The sequence below is a fragment of the Phoenix dactylifera genome, unplaced genomic scaffold, assembly GCF_009389715.1.
Source record: "Phoenix dactylifera cultivar Barhee BC4 unplaced genomic scaffold, palm_55x_up_171113_PBpolish2nd_filt_p 000715F, whole genome shotgun sequence".
In the NCBI taxonomy this organism is placed as follows: domain Eukaryota; kingdom Viridiplantae; phylum Streptophyta; class Magnoliopsida; order Arecales; family Arecaceae; genus Phoenix; species Phoenix dactylifera.
In genome coordinates, this window is record NW_024068094.1 from 83,636 (window position 1) to 102,981 (window position 19,346).

General features: G+C 40.0%; 2 protein-coding genes across 2 annotated transcripts; both read left to right on the plus strand.

The window, feature by feature from the left end:
• The first annotated feature begins 7,913 nt into the window (after positions 1-7,913).
• Positions 7,914-12,756, plus strand: LOC120106976 (proline-rich receptor-like protein kinase PERK2). Its single transcript, XM_039120114.1, has 2 exons — positions 7,914-8,381; positions 10,819-12,756. Exons 1-2 carry the CDS (start codon positions 7,926-7,928, stop codon positions 10,822-10,824), a joined length of 462 nt encoding a protein of 153 aa, XP_038976042.1. The 5' UTR covers positions 7,914-7,925; the 3' UTR covers positions 10,825-12,756.
• Positions 12,757-13,489: 733 nt separating this feature from the next.
• On the plus strand, positions 13,490-16,531 carry LOC120106979 (exocyst complex component SEC15B-like). Its single transcript, XM_039120121.1, has one exon. The coding sequence runs from the start codon at positions 13,786-13,788 to the stop codon at positions 16,219-16,221; it is 2,436 nt and encodes an 811-aa protein (XP_038976049.1). The 5' UTR covers positions 13,490-13,785; the 3' UTR covers positions 16,222-16,531.
• The last annotated feature ends 2,815 nt before the right edge of the window (positions 16,532-19,346 follow it).

Consider the following 19,346-nt stretch of genomic DNA (forward strand, 5'->3'; position numbering starts at 1 on the left):
ATTCTAGTTGGTGCACGAGCACTCGTGCTGACCCAAACCTGACCCACTGGCACCCCACCACCAAGATTTAAATCTTGGATACTGTCGTGAGTGGAGAGGAATGTCAACCAGCTGATATAAGGTTGGTCGGCATATAATCATAGATGTTTGAGTTCAAATGCCAACTTATCTTTAGAGCTCCAATTAGAATGTTCTGGCTGTTCAATCCTATTCATAGAGTTGCTCATGAAGTATGAACCTAAAAATGTTCAAATATTAAGTTTAAAAAAAAAGTAACAAACTTAATCCTGCTAAAAAAAAACTTGATAGCTGGAATGAGAAGAAGAGGAGCCGAGCCTTCTAGCCTTCCTTCTGTATCTTTTGGTACAGCTAGTTCTATGTAGATACAAGCAAGGTTTTAAATAACGGTGTTACGACCGTTATAATAGCTGCTTTAGGGTTTTGGCACTCTCCTATTATATTATATATCTAAGAATGGGAGAAAAGGTAATTATTATTATATAACACATTTTTTTAGCATTATTCTTATCCTTTGTAAAATATAAATAATGCCATTTTTTTCACTTGTGCCTTTCTCGAAGTAAGGTATTGTTTTCCAAAATTTAAATTCTTATCATATTTTTCTTCAAAAGTGACTGTATATTCCCCAAAATAATATTTTTTTTATATAATGAAAAGTGAATAATTTTTTCTACCATACTTTAATAATGGATTACAGTTTGGGTGGGTGTCCATCATAATAGCACAGCATATTATTTAAAACTCTGGTGAAAAGGGTGAAGCCTGGCTTCCCGAGAATCATGCAGGCTTGATGACGTTAGCCGGAAGGTGCACAAATTCTCCCCGCAACAAATCATTTCATTTCCTAACCTTTGCCAACGCCTCACGTTTCTATCCACCTTATCCAACATAAACTCATCAACTTTAATCTAATGGATAAGGATTAGATCCTCTCGAGAATTGATCACATCCCACATCTATATGGGCACTTCCGGTTGCCTATGAAACAATTAATAGACTGAAGCTTGCCAATAAATAGCATATATCTAATTCGATGCGAGAAATTTTTCTATATGTATATAATGACCAGTGGATCCGTTAAATCATGAATTAGGGACTATGATTTGAGTTTGTGCTTGCTAAGAGGACGAAGAGATAGCAGAGTATCTAGCATGGCCAGGAGGGAGCCATGTTAGAAATAGATTGCGTCGTCAAAGAAAACAGATCACAAAGAATTATTTCTATGGTTAATGAATATGTTAGGACTAGGACTTCAAATAAAGTTCATCTCATTTTTGCAGTGGAATGGTGCTTCAGGCAAAGCATGTATTCAGAGAGGCCAATGGGGCCATAAAAATCATTCCAGAAACCATCTTTGGGTGAAAGAGGCGGAGTTGTCTGGTGCTCTCTATAATGTGTTGCTTTTTGATTTTTTGGACTATATCTATATACCTTATATATGATATTACTATTCAACCATCACATCCCTTCTCGAGATAGAAGGGATCTTCTGTGCTTGAAAAGACCCGATTAATTCCATCATGGAGGTCTTCCTCCTCTTCTTAGACAAGAGTGGAAGAAAGGGAACGGGGTTGGGAGAAAGAAAAAGCAAAAAGGTAGAGAAAAAGATAAAAAGGTTGTCCTCTACATTTGTCACCTCATAAGGCTTTAGGGGACTTTTTCGCTCACATCTGAAATCCCTCACGTTATTAACATTTTTCTCTCGCCATCGTAGGATAAGAATCTAGAATTGGCTTCGTCATTGCCTCATGGGAATCCTAGACTATTAGATGCCATGTGTTTCTCATGGTGCTGGTGTCCAACGCTTACATAGTGAATAAGAGTACCTGAGAGATTCAAACACCTTAAATGGTTTCCATGCCAAGCTTCTATGTTGCTTGCTTTCCACTTGCACTTGTGAGTTTCAAGGTTTTCGAACCCAATTCATAAAAATGAGAATGCATTACCTTTCTTTCGTCAATTACATCAGCTGGTGCGACCAAAGTCTTGGGGTGCTTCTAGGCCTTGTCAACTCATGTTTCTATCATTTGAAACTGCACAAAATATCTCAAGGCGATCATGCTGTTGGCTCTTGTCTAATGGCAATTGCGAACAAGGGAATTAAACCACTATATACATTTGGAGGTCTCAATCATCTCATCGAATTGATGATCATGACCATAGCCATTGCGATAGCTTGATCCATCCAGGGCTGCACCCTCAGGGTTAGAACATCTTTATCGAGTATCTTCGTGGAAGCACCATATTTTCTTCTAACCTACCAAGCAGATATAATGCTTCGCCAAATCAACCCATCTAAATCGGTCCAAGAAACATAGGCTAACAATTTAAAAGTAATCTAGGTGAGATGGCTAGGTGTGAGCAATTTTTCTTGTTGGAAATTGTTACATGTGAAAAGAAAGTTTTGCTAGTATATGTAGTGTTACCTCGGCGACAAGTGGTGCATTAGCAGCAGCCTCATAAATCTTGGACCATTCGTTTTGTCGAGACCAGCACATTCTGTAACCTAATGGCTCCATTCCTCTTGTGCGTACCATTGATACCGTGCAACTAGGAGCGCCCAATTCCTTTGTGGCCTTAAATAGCGGCCTCTGATGTCCAACCATACCTAAACCATCTTTATCACCCTTGTAGGCCTCCCAACTCTCCATTAAGTTTAAAATCTGTGGAAGCATCAAATTTCATATATAAACAAAACTTGACCTTGATGACAAAGTTTTGCATGCCTCCTTATGCAAAACTCCACTTGTAATTTAAAAAAAAAGGCATAAGTATAACAGATGCAAGAGCTAAAATTGTACATCAGGATGTGTCATCCATTAGAGTTGCCTCGAAGTAGAAGTATCACAAACCCCTCGTTAATTATTAGTATTAATGATGCTATTAATATTGTATCTGACATGCTCCATTCTAAAATATGCATTGTGGAGCAATGTTGAAAGGGTTGTCAATTTTGTGCATGAACTGGCCTCTTCTAGTGGACTAATTGGCATGGACCAACTAATATCTACCGATCGATAATTATGATGCTAGCAATAAAGAGAAAAACTTGCAACTACAAAATTAGTATACAACTTTCCTCTTCTACCATTGGCTATAAAAGAATATGATACACACATAAGAGAAAATTAAAACTGCTTGCTAGACTCTAAAATTTTATTCCAAAAAATTTGGTTCTGTTCTAACAGTTGTCAAGGATTGGTAAGCCTAACTTGTCCAAAAATGGCAAAAGTTATATTTATGAATAAAATTATGCTATGAGTTTTGCCAATTTTTGTTTAGCTCTATTTTCAAAATAACTTTTGAATGATAATTTTGTATCCATAAAAAATAGAAAATGAGCATAAAAAAGTCTTTATACCAAGAAATGATTTATGACAACTTCTTGGAAAAGCTATGCTTGTCATAAAACTTATTGCATATCTTATGCCTACTCTGTACCTGAACAAAATGCAATCTTAGAATCTCACATATATCATCGAACATGTGGTAGGCCTAATTAAACAAATATATCGTTATCGTAATAAATTAACTTGTCAATCACTCTGCTATTTTAGGATTCTCTTAATTCTTAATGGAACTTTGCAAAACATATGTATTGTAAGAAAGGAAACTAAATTAGTGAAAAACTGCAAGGATATTAATGTTGGAGACCACATCTGTATGGAAATTCTGTTATTTCTTGCTTTTATTTTTACTATTTTTTGTTTGAAAGCGATCGATAAATCTTTGCTATCAAAGCTCTAAAGATTTTATAAATGATTTAAGAAAACAAAAGATTTGACGGTCAATGTTTGTACATTGTAATTTAGTTATTTTTTGAATTTTTTAAAATATAACAAAAAACAAAAGCAATAGCAATACAGATCGACATCAAAATAATGGGCAAATCTTATTTGCTTTCCACCTATATAGCTCTTATTCCTATAAAACTTGAAATATTATATTATACATGACTGATTATGCATGATATTAGTTAAATCGAAATGATAATTTCAATAATTCCTCAAGAAAAAGACCGTTTCAGTGTACAGATGCATTATTTCTATTGTTTCCATTTTGTTATCAAACTTTTTTTTTGTTTGTTTTCTTATTTGCCTGGTTTCATCTTATATCACTAAAATTTTGTCTTGGAAGAAAAGCAGAACCAGTTCAATTCAAGTTTCTTAAGAATTTCTTTTGCCAATATAAACCGGACACCTATTGAATAATTGATAAAACTTAGGTTGCAATCATCTATCTTTTTTTCTTCTCTCTCTCTTTCTCTTCTTCTTCTTCTTATTATTATTATTCTTTCTACTTTAATATTGCCTTCATTGATCCCACTTGGACTAAAAATATAATAGAGAACATCCAAGGAGCATGCAGCAGATGAGGAATTATCATGAACTGTATAAAAAGAGTTGGAATGGTTCCCATGAGATAATTTTCTCTTCACCTTTCGACACCGCCGGATGGTGAGGAGGACGTTCCCAGCTCGGTCCATGAGCACTGCCTCCTGCCTCCAATTATGCGCATAGTTATCAACTCGGAAAATCATCTGACCATCGGAGTCATCGAAGACGGTGTAGCCATGGCCATTGAAGAGCAGCGACCTGCACCACACTGTCAGCTGGACCGGATATGGAGAGCACAGCTCCGGGAAGACTCCTCTCGGAGATCCGGCCGGTTCTCCGGCGCCAATATTGCTCCAATCCTCCATTGGAGCCTCCTTGCCTTCGGAAGTCTCCATGGTAGTGGAAGGGTGCAGGTTTGGAAGACTTCTCCTTGGTTTGAGAGAGAAAGAGAGAGAGACAGGAAGACTTTTGTTAGCTGTGTAAAGTTTGTATGGTGTATAGGCTTTGGAACGGTGTAACGTCGGGAGCAATGACGTTTTTTAGGGGCTTTCCCTGCCGTGCCTTCGCACGTTCAAATCCATCTACGCATGCACGGCCTGTCCTTGCCAACTTTTATCAAATATAGTTTTCATCATTGTACCATTCATTAAAAAAAAAAAAAAAAAAAAGAGGGAGACCAATAAAGCTGCAAACTGATTAGCTTTATATGTAATTGACCACTCTGAAAGAGCTCTCTGAATTGAAAAAAGGAGCTGCCTAAAGTGTTCCTTTTTTTTAAAAAATTTTTTGGATGTATTCATACTAAAATATATGAGCCATCCACTATAGCAAATATATATATATATATATATATATTGTAATCCAAGAACTTTGCTGTGCTTGTTTTCATTTGCACTTGCGAATAGAAGATAGTTTATATTTTAAGGAGAATTAGCACTCCGTTCTTACATTTAATTTTCAGTCTGTATATACTTATAGAAGATTCGCATAAATTCATACCCTTATATCTGGATGTACATGGTAATATGTAATTATGTATATATTGGGACATAAATATGTAGGATCTGAAATGTTGAAAGGGCCAGCAATTGAATACATCTCTCTTTTAATTCCCCAACGTATACCAGACGCTAGAGTTTGAAGAGTAAACTTGGATTATTGGTTTGCTGGAGATTGAATCCTCTAACGACAAACCAACCTCCGAGGGCTACTGAAAATGGTCAGAAGTGAAGGTTGATCAGCCTCCATTGCTGACTTCTATCTAGTCTCATACTAATGCTCGACATTGATCGAACGGCCATGACGGCATCGATCGTAACGTGTACAAGGGAAACATTTGATGGAGTTCAAAGCTTATGGACGAGTGATCTTCTAGTTGTCGTCTCCAACATTCAGTGCTTCTAATGTTTCAGCTCATTCCTTACGTCTTCACGTTTCTCTGATGCCACACCTGTTTTTCATGCCAAACAACGTACGGAAGTAATGCCTTCAAACTGTGGAAACTTTTAGGACGATGAGCAAATCAACAAATAGACAGTATATATATTTGATGTAAGACAGTGGATATTTGTATGATTTGTGAGATATTATGGGCTGAAAGAAGAGTGAGGAATCTGGCTTCCTTTTTCTACGCAGCCACAGAGAGCTAGAAAAGGACAGAACTCGGGGGGTGATATGAATGGTTCCAACTTCTTTCTTAATCACCCCATTTTGGCATACGATGGTCATGCTTCCTTGAACGAAAATACTTGCCACCAAGGTGGTCGCGTGGTGGTAAGGAGGTTTGAACTCCATCCGAGTTGTCCGAGTTCGAAACACGCAGATGTTGAGTAAATCAGGAGACCGCATGCCCCACGCTTGGATGGCTCTATGTGGATATGCTTTTCTTCAATCAGTACTAAGGTGGCGTACTCACACGTAGATGGCTCAGTGAGGTTTTCCACGGGTTAGGAAAGGCACGCGGAAACTTGCGACTTGCATCGAATATTCCCTGATGGAAGGGAGGCCTAGTGGGGGCTATTACGCGGGTGGGATTCTGCCCCTCCCCTCCTGCACAATTTTTTATGAGCTCCCAATCATGCATTAATTGCGTATGCAAAACGCATAAAACCCATAAAATAATCATGTTGTTATTCTTTCTTTTCTTTCTTTGTTTTTTTTTTTAACTAGTTATGAATCATACATGTTGTAATCAAGATGAATGAAGCTAAACACCATGAAATAAATATAAATATTATTTTGTTAAAATAATCATCATTGCTCATCACTGTACATATAACACTTCAAAAACATGACATAAGTTATTACATCAATAATAAATTACAAAGAAAGTATACATATTTGTTGAGAAACAAAGATAGCATAAACAATATCTCACATTTTAGAGAACTAGCATATATAAGTGTAAATTCTTATTGGAAAAAATCTAATCCAAGATAATGAGATAATGACCGTCGTAAAATATTCCTTTTTGACCTAGAACTTTCCAGAGAACCATATGAATTGCATGGCATTTCATTGGTCAATCCGATGAAAATTGTTTTCTAGATGTTCTTTCTTTAATTTTAGATTAGTCAAATTTTATAACGCATTTGAGTATTATTTCAGTGGTTTCCAATGGAATCAAAACTGCTCATCAAATGCTCATTGTTTTTAAAGAAATCATATGCATCACACATGCTAGCTAATGTTTTATTCATTTTGAGACAATGAGAATATTATACTGCCGTTGCTTTCTAAACTAATAATCCCCTACATCATGCATTCTAATTATGTGGTATAAACCTTAATGAGATTGCAGTTGTCCATCAAGAACGCATTGCTAGAGGTTATTGCTATTATTTGTGGATAAAATTTGAAAATTAATTGTAAAAATATTGATGAAATTAATGATAAAAAAATCACGATTAAAAATATGTTGCCTGGAATTGAGGCATATAGAATACATTACCCTAACAAATATTTCCCCATCCTATGGAGATCTGACGATGTCATACCTAAGGTACTACAAACTCAACTTAATTTAAAGCCTTGCATCACAAACATAATTATATGAAGGTGTGACCTAAAAAACTTCCTACGGTTGCCCACAAATAAAATAAAAGCAAAAGATCAACAAACTCGAAGTTTTATATCACAAGCACAATCGCAGGAATGTGTGACCCAAAAAAATTTCTTGAATCCCAGATACAAAAATAACAACAAATGGTAGAAATCGAGAGAAAAAATCTTACTTTAGGACCAGCCTAGCTTATATTCATCCCTATGCCTGGCATAACCAATCGGCAATGGACTCGATGACTGTGTTGGCTCCTTGTGAGAAATTATATCCTACGTCAGGTATACCAGCTTGGCAGGATATGCCAAGCCAATAAAATTTCGACATATCAATTAATGTTAACATCGAATAAGATAAAAAATATAGTCGGAGGCCATTGAAAGAGTGTGTTGCCTGCCAAATCGTGCATGTATACCAGGAGATGAACAGAGCTACGAATTAGGTCTCTCTCTCTATTTGTATATCAAAGAGAAAATATATATATATATATAAAAAGAGAGAGTTCCTCCATGTCCGAGATCGAGCGAGCGATAAAGGAAACAAAGGTGACGCCGGCAAAGACTCCGGCAGATTCTGCGTTCGGATCTCCACCGGAGAACCGTCCAATCCACCACCGGACGCAAGCCTCCTCCATCTCTGCCTCTTGCTTCTCCTCCGCCTCCCCCTCCCTATCTCCTTTCGCCGCCCACCGATTCTTCCCCTCCTCCACCATCCCCTTCTCCTGGGAGCACCTCCCCAACGTCCCTAAAAGCCCCAAATCTCACTCCCCCACCTCCTCTTTTGCTGCCGACCCTCACATCCTACTCCTCCCTTGCCCCCGCTCCGATCCAAATCGGACGTCCTCCGCTTCGACCCCGTCACCGTCAACATCGACGCTGCCCGCCTCCGCTTCCTCCCCACCTCCGGCACTCCCAATGCCACCGCGCACCCCCTCCTCCACCGCCATCAGCTTCGTCGCCGTTCAGGTTCGCCGCCCCCATATCTTCCTCGTCGATGCGTCTTTTGTTAGGGAACCGAGTACAAAGATTATGACCTAGGAAAGAACCAAGCACTAAGATTAATCGAGTATGGCTCAGTTGATCTAGGAAAGAACCAAGCACAAAGATTAATCGAGTAAGGCTCGGTTGATTCTGAGAATATTGTTCATGAATGATCGAATGTTGAGAAGTTGAGACCCTGACCATTAGTGATCGAACGGGTGACGAAAGAAACCAAACCGCCTGTCTTGTTTCTCCGAGTGTGCATTAATGCTTCCATCACATCTCACTTCCTCCTCTCTTCTCTTCCCCATTCTATCTCGTGATCCATCTCCTTCTTTCTTTCCTACCTCCAATCACAGCAATAACATTTCTATTTCTTATCAAAATAAGAAAGAAAAAAATTAATGTCTCGCTCTCCTTCACACATGGATGCCATTCAAATAGAATATTCAACAGTGATAGTCTTTAAACTTTTCTATTGTTAAATTTTCACTGACAATTCATATGGTGGCCATGGTGCATGGAGCAAAAAAAAAAAAGAGAGTTATATATAACTATGGACTAAAATAGGGCCTGTAATTAAATTTTCATCATAAATTCTTGCAAGGATTTAGGTAGATCCTATGCCCTTTCAATCTATAGATACTTGGTTCGTTTGGAAATGTAGATGTATTTCTCAAAAGTGATTGTTTAAATTTTGTATTAGATCAGTTCTTCCACAATCATGGATGGCTGTGATTAAAGCAAGAGTTTTGATGTGAAATCGCAAACCATTTTGATGTATTTTTAATGCATGTAGATGCTTAACTAAGATTTTTGTTTTCCCATTTTGCATGCTTCTGTTTTCACTGACTCACTGTTGAAGTGCATGTCTTTCTAGTGCTTTGCAACTTTTTCTTGCTACCATTATCATTCCTCTTAAAGATTGAATAGCCAAGGAAAATGCATTAATGATTTATTCACATGGAATATATCATGTAAAAGCCTTCCACAATAAGCAACTCAATGCATATGAAGTTATAAAGAGCCTTGCTGAATTTTTGAGAGATTATCATGTTGATATCATGTGCTTCTATGATGCAATTGGAAGCTGATATAAGTCAAATGAACCTTTAGTTTAATCATTTAACATGAGGGAGTTATAAGGATTAAGTCCTAAAACCAATTTTTTGGCTCTTTGGATTCTTTTTTATTAGTGAAGTACATAATTAGTTTAATTTCATTGAGGGTCAGGACAATAGTGATTGGCTTCGCTGTCTTCTTTCCTCACTCATTCATCATTCTTCTTCTTTTGCCTTTCATGTGCCCGTAAGTGCAGCGCACCCAGTCTTCTTTTGATCTTCTGCATCACCATACCATCACCATCATCTGTGTTCTATCATTTGTCCACTCTAAATGCAACTACCAAACTTGCTGTAATATTGACATTTTAAATCCACAGTACCTATTTTTACTAGATGCTTAGTCTTTTTGAACTAACAATTTGAACGTTCTATCTTCACTCGAGATAGATACAAGGAATGAAGAAAACAATTCCAGCATTGCAGTAGCCATCAAAGTACATAAGATCCAAAATTTAAGCTAGGCTCTTTGATCAAATCTTACAATCTCTAACCAGGGGGCCATACCTTTTGAATATCAACATCAACTTACATTCACAAATGTAGAAAGGACTACCCTCATATAGTGTAGTCAATGACTGTTTAATCAAGAAAGATGATAAGAAATAATAACAAAACACCACTCTGGAATCCAAAAGACAGAATGATGTGATTGTAAAGATGAATTAATTTGATAACATAAAAAATTGCACATATCACATGAAGGTTGATTATATGGAAAGAGGGAACGGTTAGCTTATAGCTAAATTAATTAAAACACAGACTCAAATCTTTAAAAAAATTTGTTCTGCATTATATGAAGCCCCTACGTAAGCTAACCAAGCTGTTGCCGCTCAAAAGTAATCCAACTGGATCTCAAAAATATCAGTACATGGATTGGAGAGAGATTAAAACATCTTCAGCCTTGTCGAAGCTAATTCTTGCTCTCATGGCCTGGAAAGTCTGTTGCACCTGCAAACCATACAGTCAGTGCGCATGTTCTCTTATGACTAGAAAGACATTCCTCAGGGCTAATTAGATTTATTTGCTTCAGAAAATCTAAAGTTTTATCCTTGCACAGGATGGATTTGAGGCAAGCAGTGAACGCTTCTTGATATAATGTTTCTTACTACATTATCCTATCTCTTATTATATTTTATTTTTGAGTTGAGTAAACATTTACTGTCTTCACTCTCTGAAGTAAAAAATTTGCACTCCTAGGAGTAGCAAAATTCTTTTTCACCAGTATGTGTTTAAACATGTCAGATGTATGGGCCTGATGGAGGTTGCTTGTTTATGTTTTGGAACCATTCATGACACAGGATTGATGTAGCTGACCTCAAAACAGGTGGCATAAGGCTTTTATATTTATGGTGACTGATGGTCAACTTTGCCTTCCAATTTAAAAAGCTGTTCTAGTGTTAACCCTGTGGATGTGTTTGTAGCTTTAAGTGTTGCTTTTCTGGTTGTCCCAATCACCATGCGACTAAGTTACTATATGTAGTTTCTAAGGAATTATTTGCCATGTTGAGAAGAGCGCATATGAAGTCTTGGTGCTTCTTTGATATTTTTGCAGATTATTCTCCTCATTTCCCCCAATATAACTGATTTGAAAGAAGAGAAACTTCAGGATTTTATTATGCTGCCTGATTGTTAAAAGTTTGTTTTATAATGTTCATCTTATGTCAGAGTCGAGGGTATCCTGAATTCCTATACACTATTTCTATTTTTGTTATGGGAGCCCACTTAGCTCAGAGGTTGGAGCATCGTATTTGTAATGCGATGGTCATCAGCTCAATTCCAATAGCCTTTTTTTTTTTTGGCTCTATCGAATTTTCCATGATCGATATTCTCTCTTTTGCTAAAAAGATTGTGAGAGAGTGATGGAAACTCTAACCCTGTCAAGGTGATTTGTATTTTGCTCCTCTTTTCTCCTTGCCTGCAAGGATTTTATTGTATTCTTTCCTCCCTTTCTAATAAAGACTGGTGGTCTGTGGCCTCCATTTTAGTCAATAAAAATTGTACATCTACATATATTCTTCATCTCAAGATGTTCATCTGAGACATTGGCAGAGTTATTGTCATGCGAGGCCCAAGTCTCTGCAATTTTGTTGAATTGAGAGGGTACAAATTTGTATTCAGAAGGTAATTTGATGAAGAGGTAGTAATTTCAGCCTACTGCTCTGACTGCTGCTGATATATTGTCTGTTCAGAAGGCAGATCTGTATACCTTGCAACCTGGTGATCATTTTACTTACAGATATGCCTGCCCTTTACTTCTGCATGTGCATCGATTTGGATGACAACAAACTGGAGATCCTTGAAATCATTCATTATTATATTGAGACATTGGACCATTATTTTGTAAGTATGAGTCAGGTCTTCTAATCGTATACTCAAGGAATACATATCAAGCATAATTATGACTATATTCTTTCAAACTTTCTTACTCTTTTCATATTTTCAGCTTTGTGAGCTGGATTTGATCTTCAATCTTCATAAAATACTTTCTTGCATCTCCTTGCACGGAGCATGTTATTTGTATCTCTTTGTTTTTCGCATCCTTTGTTGGATGAGAATCTGATTGCTGGTGAACTTCAAGAGTCGAGCAAGAGAACTGTTGCGGTATGTGTCGCCGCACAAGTGCTTACACTATGAGCGATGACAAATTATTCTCATAGTGGAAATTACAAAGGAAAAAGGAATCACGATGTTGGTTCTCTTGAATTTCTGTAAGGACAAAATAGTGTTTTTCTCAGTATCGATCATTCAAGTATCTAATTCCTTGCCATGCTGCCTTTCCTTAGTATCTCTGAATAGTAAGAAAGGGAAAATTCTTGGACCCCAATCATGCGACTCTATGATCCACATGTAACTCTGCCAATTATCAAGCACTACGGATGGAGAAGCACCGTGTTGATCAAGTAGTTAATGTGCATATTGTCACATATTTGGGAAACCAGCTGATGTTACTTGCAGGGTAATGACTGTTCTTTAGCAGGTCTATTTTGCTCTGCAGGGTTCACTGGTTGAAACAGCAAAAGACCAGGCTGGTTTGATGAGCAATGCGATTTGCATAGGCCATCAAGTAGAGAATATTATGGTTTCACGGTGCTCATTTTCTTTACCTTCACCTCATTTGAATGGGACACATTAGTGTTGCCTCTTTATTCTTCTTTCTTTTTTGGCTTATTTGTTTCCTTCTCTTTTGTTCTGCCTGGCATGTTTGAAGTAATAGTTATATTATTCCATTAATTCTTTTTATCATTTATGTCCAATCTTGGTACTAAAACCTAGACTAAACTGAGGCTTCTGTTCTTTGTGCAAAACCAGTTTCAAGTCTTGCATGAAAGCCTTTTGCGACATTCCTTCAGTTTTGCCTCCATTGCTGACATTTTCAGCATGAAGGCAAGCAGAAATGCTTCAAACTTGTATTGATATATGTTAGCCTCCTGCTGTATTCTGATGATTGCCACAGGCCTCCCTTCTACTTCTGACCATAGTTGCCACAATGCGAAACGTTACAGGGGACATTACATTACCAGAGATTGATGGTCAGGAAATCCTGATGTCTTTCCACCTGATGTTTTCCATTTGGGAAATCTGAATTCAATGTCTAAATAGGGAAGTTTACTATGGCCATTATTAGAGATCACGTAACAATCTGCCTCACTCATAATATTTTTTTTATTAGCATAATTTTGTGTTAATTTATATTAATTTTTTTTTGTTCGCATAATTTTGTTAGAGTAATTTTAAAGATCACATGACAATATATATTACCTATAATATTTTTCATTATTGGTGAGATTCTATATCAGTCTATATTATTTTCTAAATTTGTACCCAAATATGTATAACCTACCGGATATAAAGAAGAAGAAATAAAATTTCTTTTTTTTTTTAAATTTTTCTCTTCTTCTGCAGGTATCTATCGCTGCTACTTTGTCTATCCAATATGTTTTGGTTTCATGCATTTAGATACGAGCCGTAGTTATGAAATCGGTGGTCGGTTAAAACTTTAAACCCCATTCGCTCGGAGTCTGATCCGCGTTCCCGAATCCGTTACTCCGCCACGTGCGTGACACCACCGACGAACTGGCGACAGCCGAATAGGGGCAATTTGGTCATATAGTCTCCGTAGTCTCCCCGTCTTCAAAGCGACATCTGAGAGGACCTAAATGCTAAATCCCCTCCTCTCGAAACGGACGCACACCGTAATTTCCATCCCCATGCTCGCCGTCTGACCGCCGTTCAAGTAGAAGTCTATTCCTCGGCGGGCAAGAGAGATGCCGCGGAGGGTGGCTCCCGATTCCTATTCGGCCGCCGGCGGCGACGCGGAGCGGCAGGACCTCCACCAGCTCTCCTCGGCGATCTGCAACGGCGAGGACCTGGGCCCCTTCGTCCGCAAGGCGTTCGCCTCCGGCCGGCCGGAGTCCCTCCTCCAATCCCTCCGCCACTACGCCCGCTCCAAAGAATCCGAGATCGAGGAGGTCTGCAAGGCCCACTACCAGGACTTCATCCGCGCCGTCGACGACCTCCGCTCCCTCCTCTCCGACGTGGACTCCCTCAAATCCGCCCTCTCCGACTCCAACACCGCCCTCCAGTCCGCCGCCGGCCCACTCCTCTCCTTCCTCGATGCTTATTTAGAAGCACGCGCCGTCGCTCGCAACCTCTCCGCCGCCCTCGCTGCCGCCCGCCTCTGCGTCCGCGTCCTCGAGCTCCTTGCCCGCGCCAACGACCACCTCGCCTCCGACGACCTCTACCTTGCTCTCCGCTCCGTCGACGCCGTCGAGCGCGACTTCCTCGATGCCGCCCCCCACCCCACCCTCCGCCGCATGCTCCTCCGCCTCATCCCCGCCGTCCGCTCCCACGCCGAGCGCAAGATCGCCAAGGAATTCTCTGATTGGATGGTCCAGATCCGCGTCGCCAGCCGCCACCTCGGTCAGGTCGCCATCGGCCGCGCCTCCGCCGCCCGCCAGCGCGAGGAGGAGCTCCGCATCAGGCAGCGCCAGGCCGAGGAGCAGTCCCGTCTCTCCCTCCGCGACGCCAACTCCTCATCCATCTACTCCCTCGAAGAAGACGATGACTCCGACGACCTTACCGCCGCTATCGCTGCCGCAAGGGGCGGCGGCGGCAGCGGCGCCGCTGTCGATGCCATTTTAGGTTTCGATCTCACCCCGCTCTACCGCGCCTACCACATCCACCAAACCCTTGGCCTTCAAGATCGATTCAAGCAGTACTACTTCGAGAACCGCAAGCTCCAGCTCACCTCTGACTTTCAAGTCTCCTCCATGACCCCATTTCTCGAATCACACCAGACCTTCTTCGCCCAGATCGCCGGATTCTTCATCGTCGAGGACCGGATCCTGCGAACTGGCGGCGGATTGATCTCCCGGTCCGATGTCGATGCTCTCTGGGAGACCGCCATCGCCAAGATGGTCTCCGTCCTCGAGGATCAGTTCTCCCGGATGCAGACCGCCAACCACTTGTTATTGATCAAAGATTATGTGAGCCTCCTGGGCGTTACTCTCCGGCGATACGGCTACACCGTCGATCCGCTCCTCGACGTTCTGGCGAAGCACCGGGACAAGTACCACGACCTCCTACTATCCGACTGCCGCCGCCAGGTGTCCGAGGCCCTCGCGGCTGACAAGTTCGAGCAGATGCTCATGAAAAAGGAGTACGAGTACTCGATGAACGTGCTGTCATTCCAGATTCAGACCTCCGACATCACCCCTGCGTTCCCTTATGTCGCGCCATTCTCATCCACTGTCCCTGACCTCTGTCGAATCGTCCGGTCGTTCATTGAGGACTCGGTCAGCTTCATGTCACACGGTGGCCAGCTTGATTTCTACCCCATTGTCAAGAAGTATCTCGATCGCCTCCTTGGGGAGGTCGTCGATGGTGCCATCCTGCGCCTTGTTGAGGCTGGAGGCCTCGGTGTGTCCCAGGCCATGCAAGTAGCTGCCAACATGCCTGTGATGGAGCGGGCCTGTGACTTCTTCTTCCGCCATGCTGCACAGCTCTCTGGCATCCCCCTCCGCATTGCCGAGAGGGGCAGGAGGGAGTTCCCATTGAAGAAGTCTCGGGATGCGGCCGAGGAGCTTTTGCTGCGCTTGCTTGAGGCCAAGCTTGATGATTTTATGATCTTGACCGACACTGTGAGCTGGATGGCTGACGACCCGCCTCCAAATGGGAATGAGTATGCGAATGAGGTAATTATATACCTTGAGACCTTGGTCTCCACCGCACAGCAGATACTGCCCATCCCAGTCCTCCGGCGGGTGCTTTGTGGGGTCCTCGCCCAGGTATCTGAAAAGATCGTGGGGCTTTTCCTTAGTGATTCAGTCAAGAGGTTTAATGCAAATGCTGTGACAGGAATAGATGCTGACTTGAGGCTTTTTGAATCATTTGCTGATAACCAATCCCATTTGTTTGGAGATACTGAGGACTTGGGTGCAAACGAACTGAAAATGCCTTTATTGGAAGCAAGGCAACTGGTTAATCTGCTCATGAGCAACCACCCAGAGAATTTTCTGAACCCAGTGATCCGGGAGAAGAGTTACAATAAGCTGGACTACAAGAAGGTAGCCACAATATCTGAGAAGTTCAGAGATTCATCAGATAGGCTGTTCTCAACATTTGGTACAAGGGGTTCGAAACAGAACCCAAAGAAGAAATCATTGGATGCCTTGATAAAGAGGCTCAAGGATGTGAGCTGAAGCAGCGGCTTCATTATAGTAAGAGAGCATCTCTTTCACCTTGTTATGTTAAATCTTGTGATTTAGAGTGTGCTTGTCATCTACTGATTGTCAGTCACTAACTTCTATTGTCGATACTTTCCATATTACTGCCTTTTAGTTCTACTTTTTGTGATGCTAGATACCTAGTGTATGCATGGAAAATATGTTCTTAGCTATTTTATAATATTCAGGTTATCAATTTGTATGCATTCAGAACTGCTTATTTCTTTTGTTTATATGGAGCTTGTAATAATCGAAAAAGTTGCAGGACGAAGAACCATTCTTTTAATTCAGTTTTTCCTCGGATCTTCTTGTTGCTCATGCTATTTAACTTGTTATGGCAATTTCTTACAATGTGCTTTACTATCTTCTACATGTCATCTTTTCACAAAGATAAGTAAAAAAAATCATGATTACTTTGTATCGTTTTTCTTGGGCCTTATGCATTAACTGATGCATTCCTTCATTTGATCTTTGTCTAAACTTGTAGATGTTTTGTTTCTCCCGCCCAGCTTGCTTAACAAGGTGAAGCTCTGTAAATTAAATCATTGCCAACTGTCATGTGGGTAATTTGATGCAATCTATAGTTAGATTGTGGTCTAAGATTAGGTAGCTCAATTTCAAGGATTCTATCAGGCTATTTTGCTTTACTTTGGCTTAAGGAGGTCTAGTATGAATCTCAGATATGTTTTTGTACTAATTCCTGTGTTTTGTTGGCTTGTGGCAGACTCGAGTTGGGATCGGGACAAGCATAACCCATACATGACTTGGTTTTCTTTTCGATCATGATTTTTGACTTGGACCTAACCCATTGGATGCAACCAATGCATTTAGATTTGGGCCAGATTCACTCTAGGTTTAGGTCCAATGCACGATAAAAAAAGGAAAAAATAGCACACCATTGATTATATCTGTAAAAGAGGAAATAATAGTGACATGATTAACAAGCTAAAAGAATTTTAAAAATGTCTTAATGTGAATTTTACTACTAATAGTCTAATATAGTTCAACCTTTATTGAATCTTCGAGCTACAAAAGGAATACCCTTACTACCCACTCTGCAAATCTGAATTTAGCAAGCAGGTGAATGATGGAGGGTTTAGGGATTTTAAAACTAGGGTGGAGTGGGTTAGGTCTAGATTGGATAAGGAAAAGATGTGACCTAAATCCAACCCATTTTGTCAAACAGGTCATCTTTGTTCCCTAGACATGAGCCACAGGTCCAAATAATCAGGTCAGTCTGGGCCTAAGCAGGTTGGGATTGGTTCAGTAAACACATGTTTAACTGGCCCATTTCCGACCCTACCTTTTTTTTTTTTAATGTGTCCGTGTGGGGTTAGCTTTTAGTTGTCTATTGGCTCCTAAAAATGGAGATTGTATCTTGATTGTTCTGCCTTTTTGTTTGAGTTGAATTTGTTTTAGCAATTTTAGGGCAGATGTGCTGAAGTAAATTTAGGAGATTGAAAGGGCCCATGAAATTTTGAGCATCCTTGGACTTTTAAGGAGTGTGGCAAGTGATATTTCAAGATCGTGGATGTTGAATGATAATAATTAGAGAAAATTAGCTGAACAATTGGAACATCTTGTCACTCGAGTATTTGGAAGCATAAGATTGGAGTAAGGCCTGTAACATGTAGAGCCATCAGAACTTCCATCAAGGATGGGGCAGATACTCCACTTTCTAGTGTTTCTTGGCTAAAGGATGAACCAGTTAGTCAAACTTTTGGATGCGATTTACTGGCAACTTGATGAAGAAGATACTAAAATTATACAAATTCTTAGTAGTCAAAGGAACTCGCTGCCTCCCTCTTCTAGAGCAATTGTGGATATTTGGGAACTCATGAGTCACAAAGATCCCCTTATTGGAGATTGCCAAACAAGTTGTATTGGATGCTTGATACTTCTTGGTGATACTCCCTCAAATCTGCTGAGAATTAATCAGATGCAGAAGGGAGGAGTGCAGCTGGAGTCACTTCATTTGTGCAAAACTGGCTGTGCCTGAAAGTGCTGCTCCTTTCTAAAGGCAGTGCACGGGAAGTGGGCTACATAGGATTTAAATCGTAGGTTAAGCAGTTGGCTACTATGTGTGTTCTCTGTTGAAATATAATGGACTGAGTCAGGTTTCCTTTTCCTGTTTCTGCTCTTCCTTTTGAGGATCGGCATGACATACTAGTAATTCGAGAAGCAAGTTGATTGCTTTCAGGAGCTTCTTTAAAAGGGATACGAGTATCTTTCAGGTTGCTAGGTTTGCTATTTGTCCACTAATTTGGCATATATGGAGTGAAAGAAATGGTTGCATCTTTAAGGGGAGAGAATCAAAAAAGTAAGTAGTCAAATCGTCAATCAGCTTTCTCCTTCAAAAGAAAATTGGAAAAAAAAAAAAAAAACCAGGCTTAGCTAGAAAGACCAAGTAATTTCTGTGCTCATCCATAAAATTAATTTGAAGAGGCTTTCAAGGATTGGTAAGCTGGTGGTTGACGAGTGAGCATGGCCAAGGGTGCAACGCCATTGTTTGGGGGGGCTTACATGGGAGGAAGTTCAAGGGGTCAAGATAAACTTACCATAAAGCTTGTTCTCTGTTAATCTTGGGAATTGTGTGTCATATTTCTTTTGTACGATCTTTTGTACGTCTTGGTCAGAAGTTTTACACAAGTGAATGGTAATCCTTCTGAATTGTTGGAAAGAAAGTTTAAAGTTAGAACTACATTATAGCAGCTAGTTATTTTAACTAAAGTGATGGTGTATTATCTTTTACTGGGTGCATAGAAGACTCCAATTGGCCTTGGTAACGAGGGTCTTGTCTCCTTTCCTTTTTTTTTTTGAAGGGTCAGGGTAGACCTAATAAATCCTTGATGAGAGTTTTGAGGGAGGATAAAAAGCTTCATTATTAGTGGATGTCTTCCCTTATAGGAAAAATGGTGAACATTATTGGTTATGGTGACTTATGGTAATTGGAATGAGGCATAATAGTTATTATTGTAACAAACTGAGATTTTTAATAGGTGGGCTTGAGAATAAATCCTATTATCATGACTGTGATAATAGGATTTCTGATATATTTTTGTTTGGGACCTCCACCCTGATGCTCTCCTAATTTGTAATAG

What these genes read in the sequence shown, in the direction of transcription:
- LOC120106976 (XM_039120114.1), top strand. Translation starts at nt 7,926, where the DNA reads ATGTCCGAGATCGAGCGAGCGATAAAGGAAACAAAGGTGACGCCGGCA.
- LOC120106979 (XM_039120121.1), top strand. Translation starts at nt 13,786, where the DNA reads ATGCCGCGGAGGGTGGCTCCCGATTCCTATTCGGCCGCCGGCGGCGAC.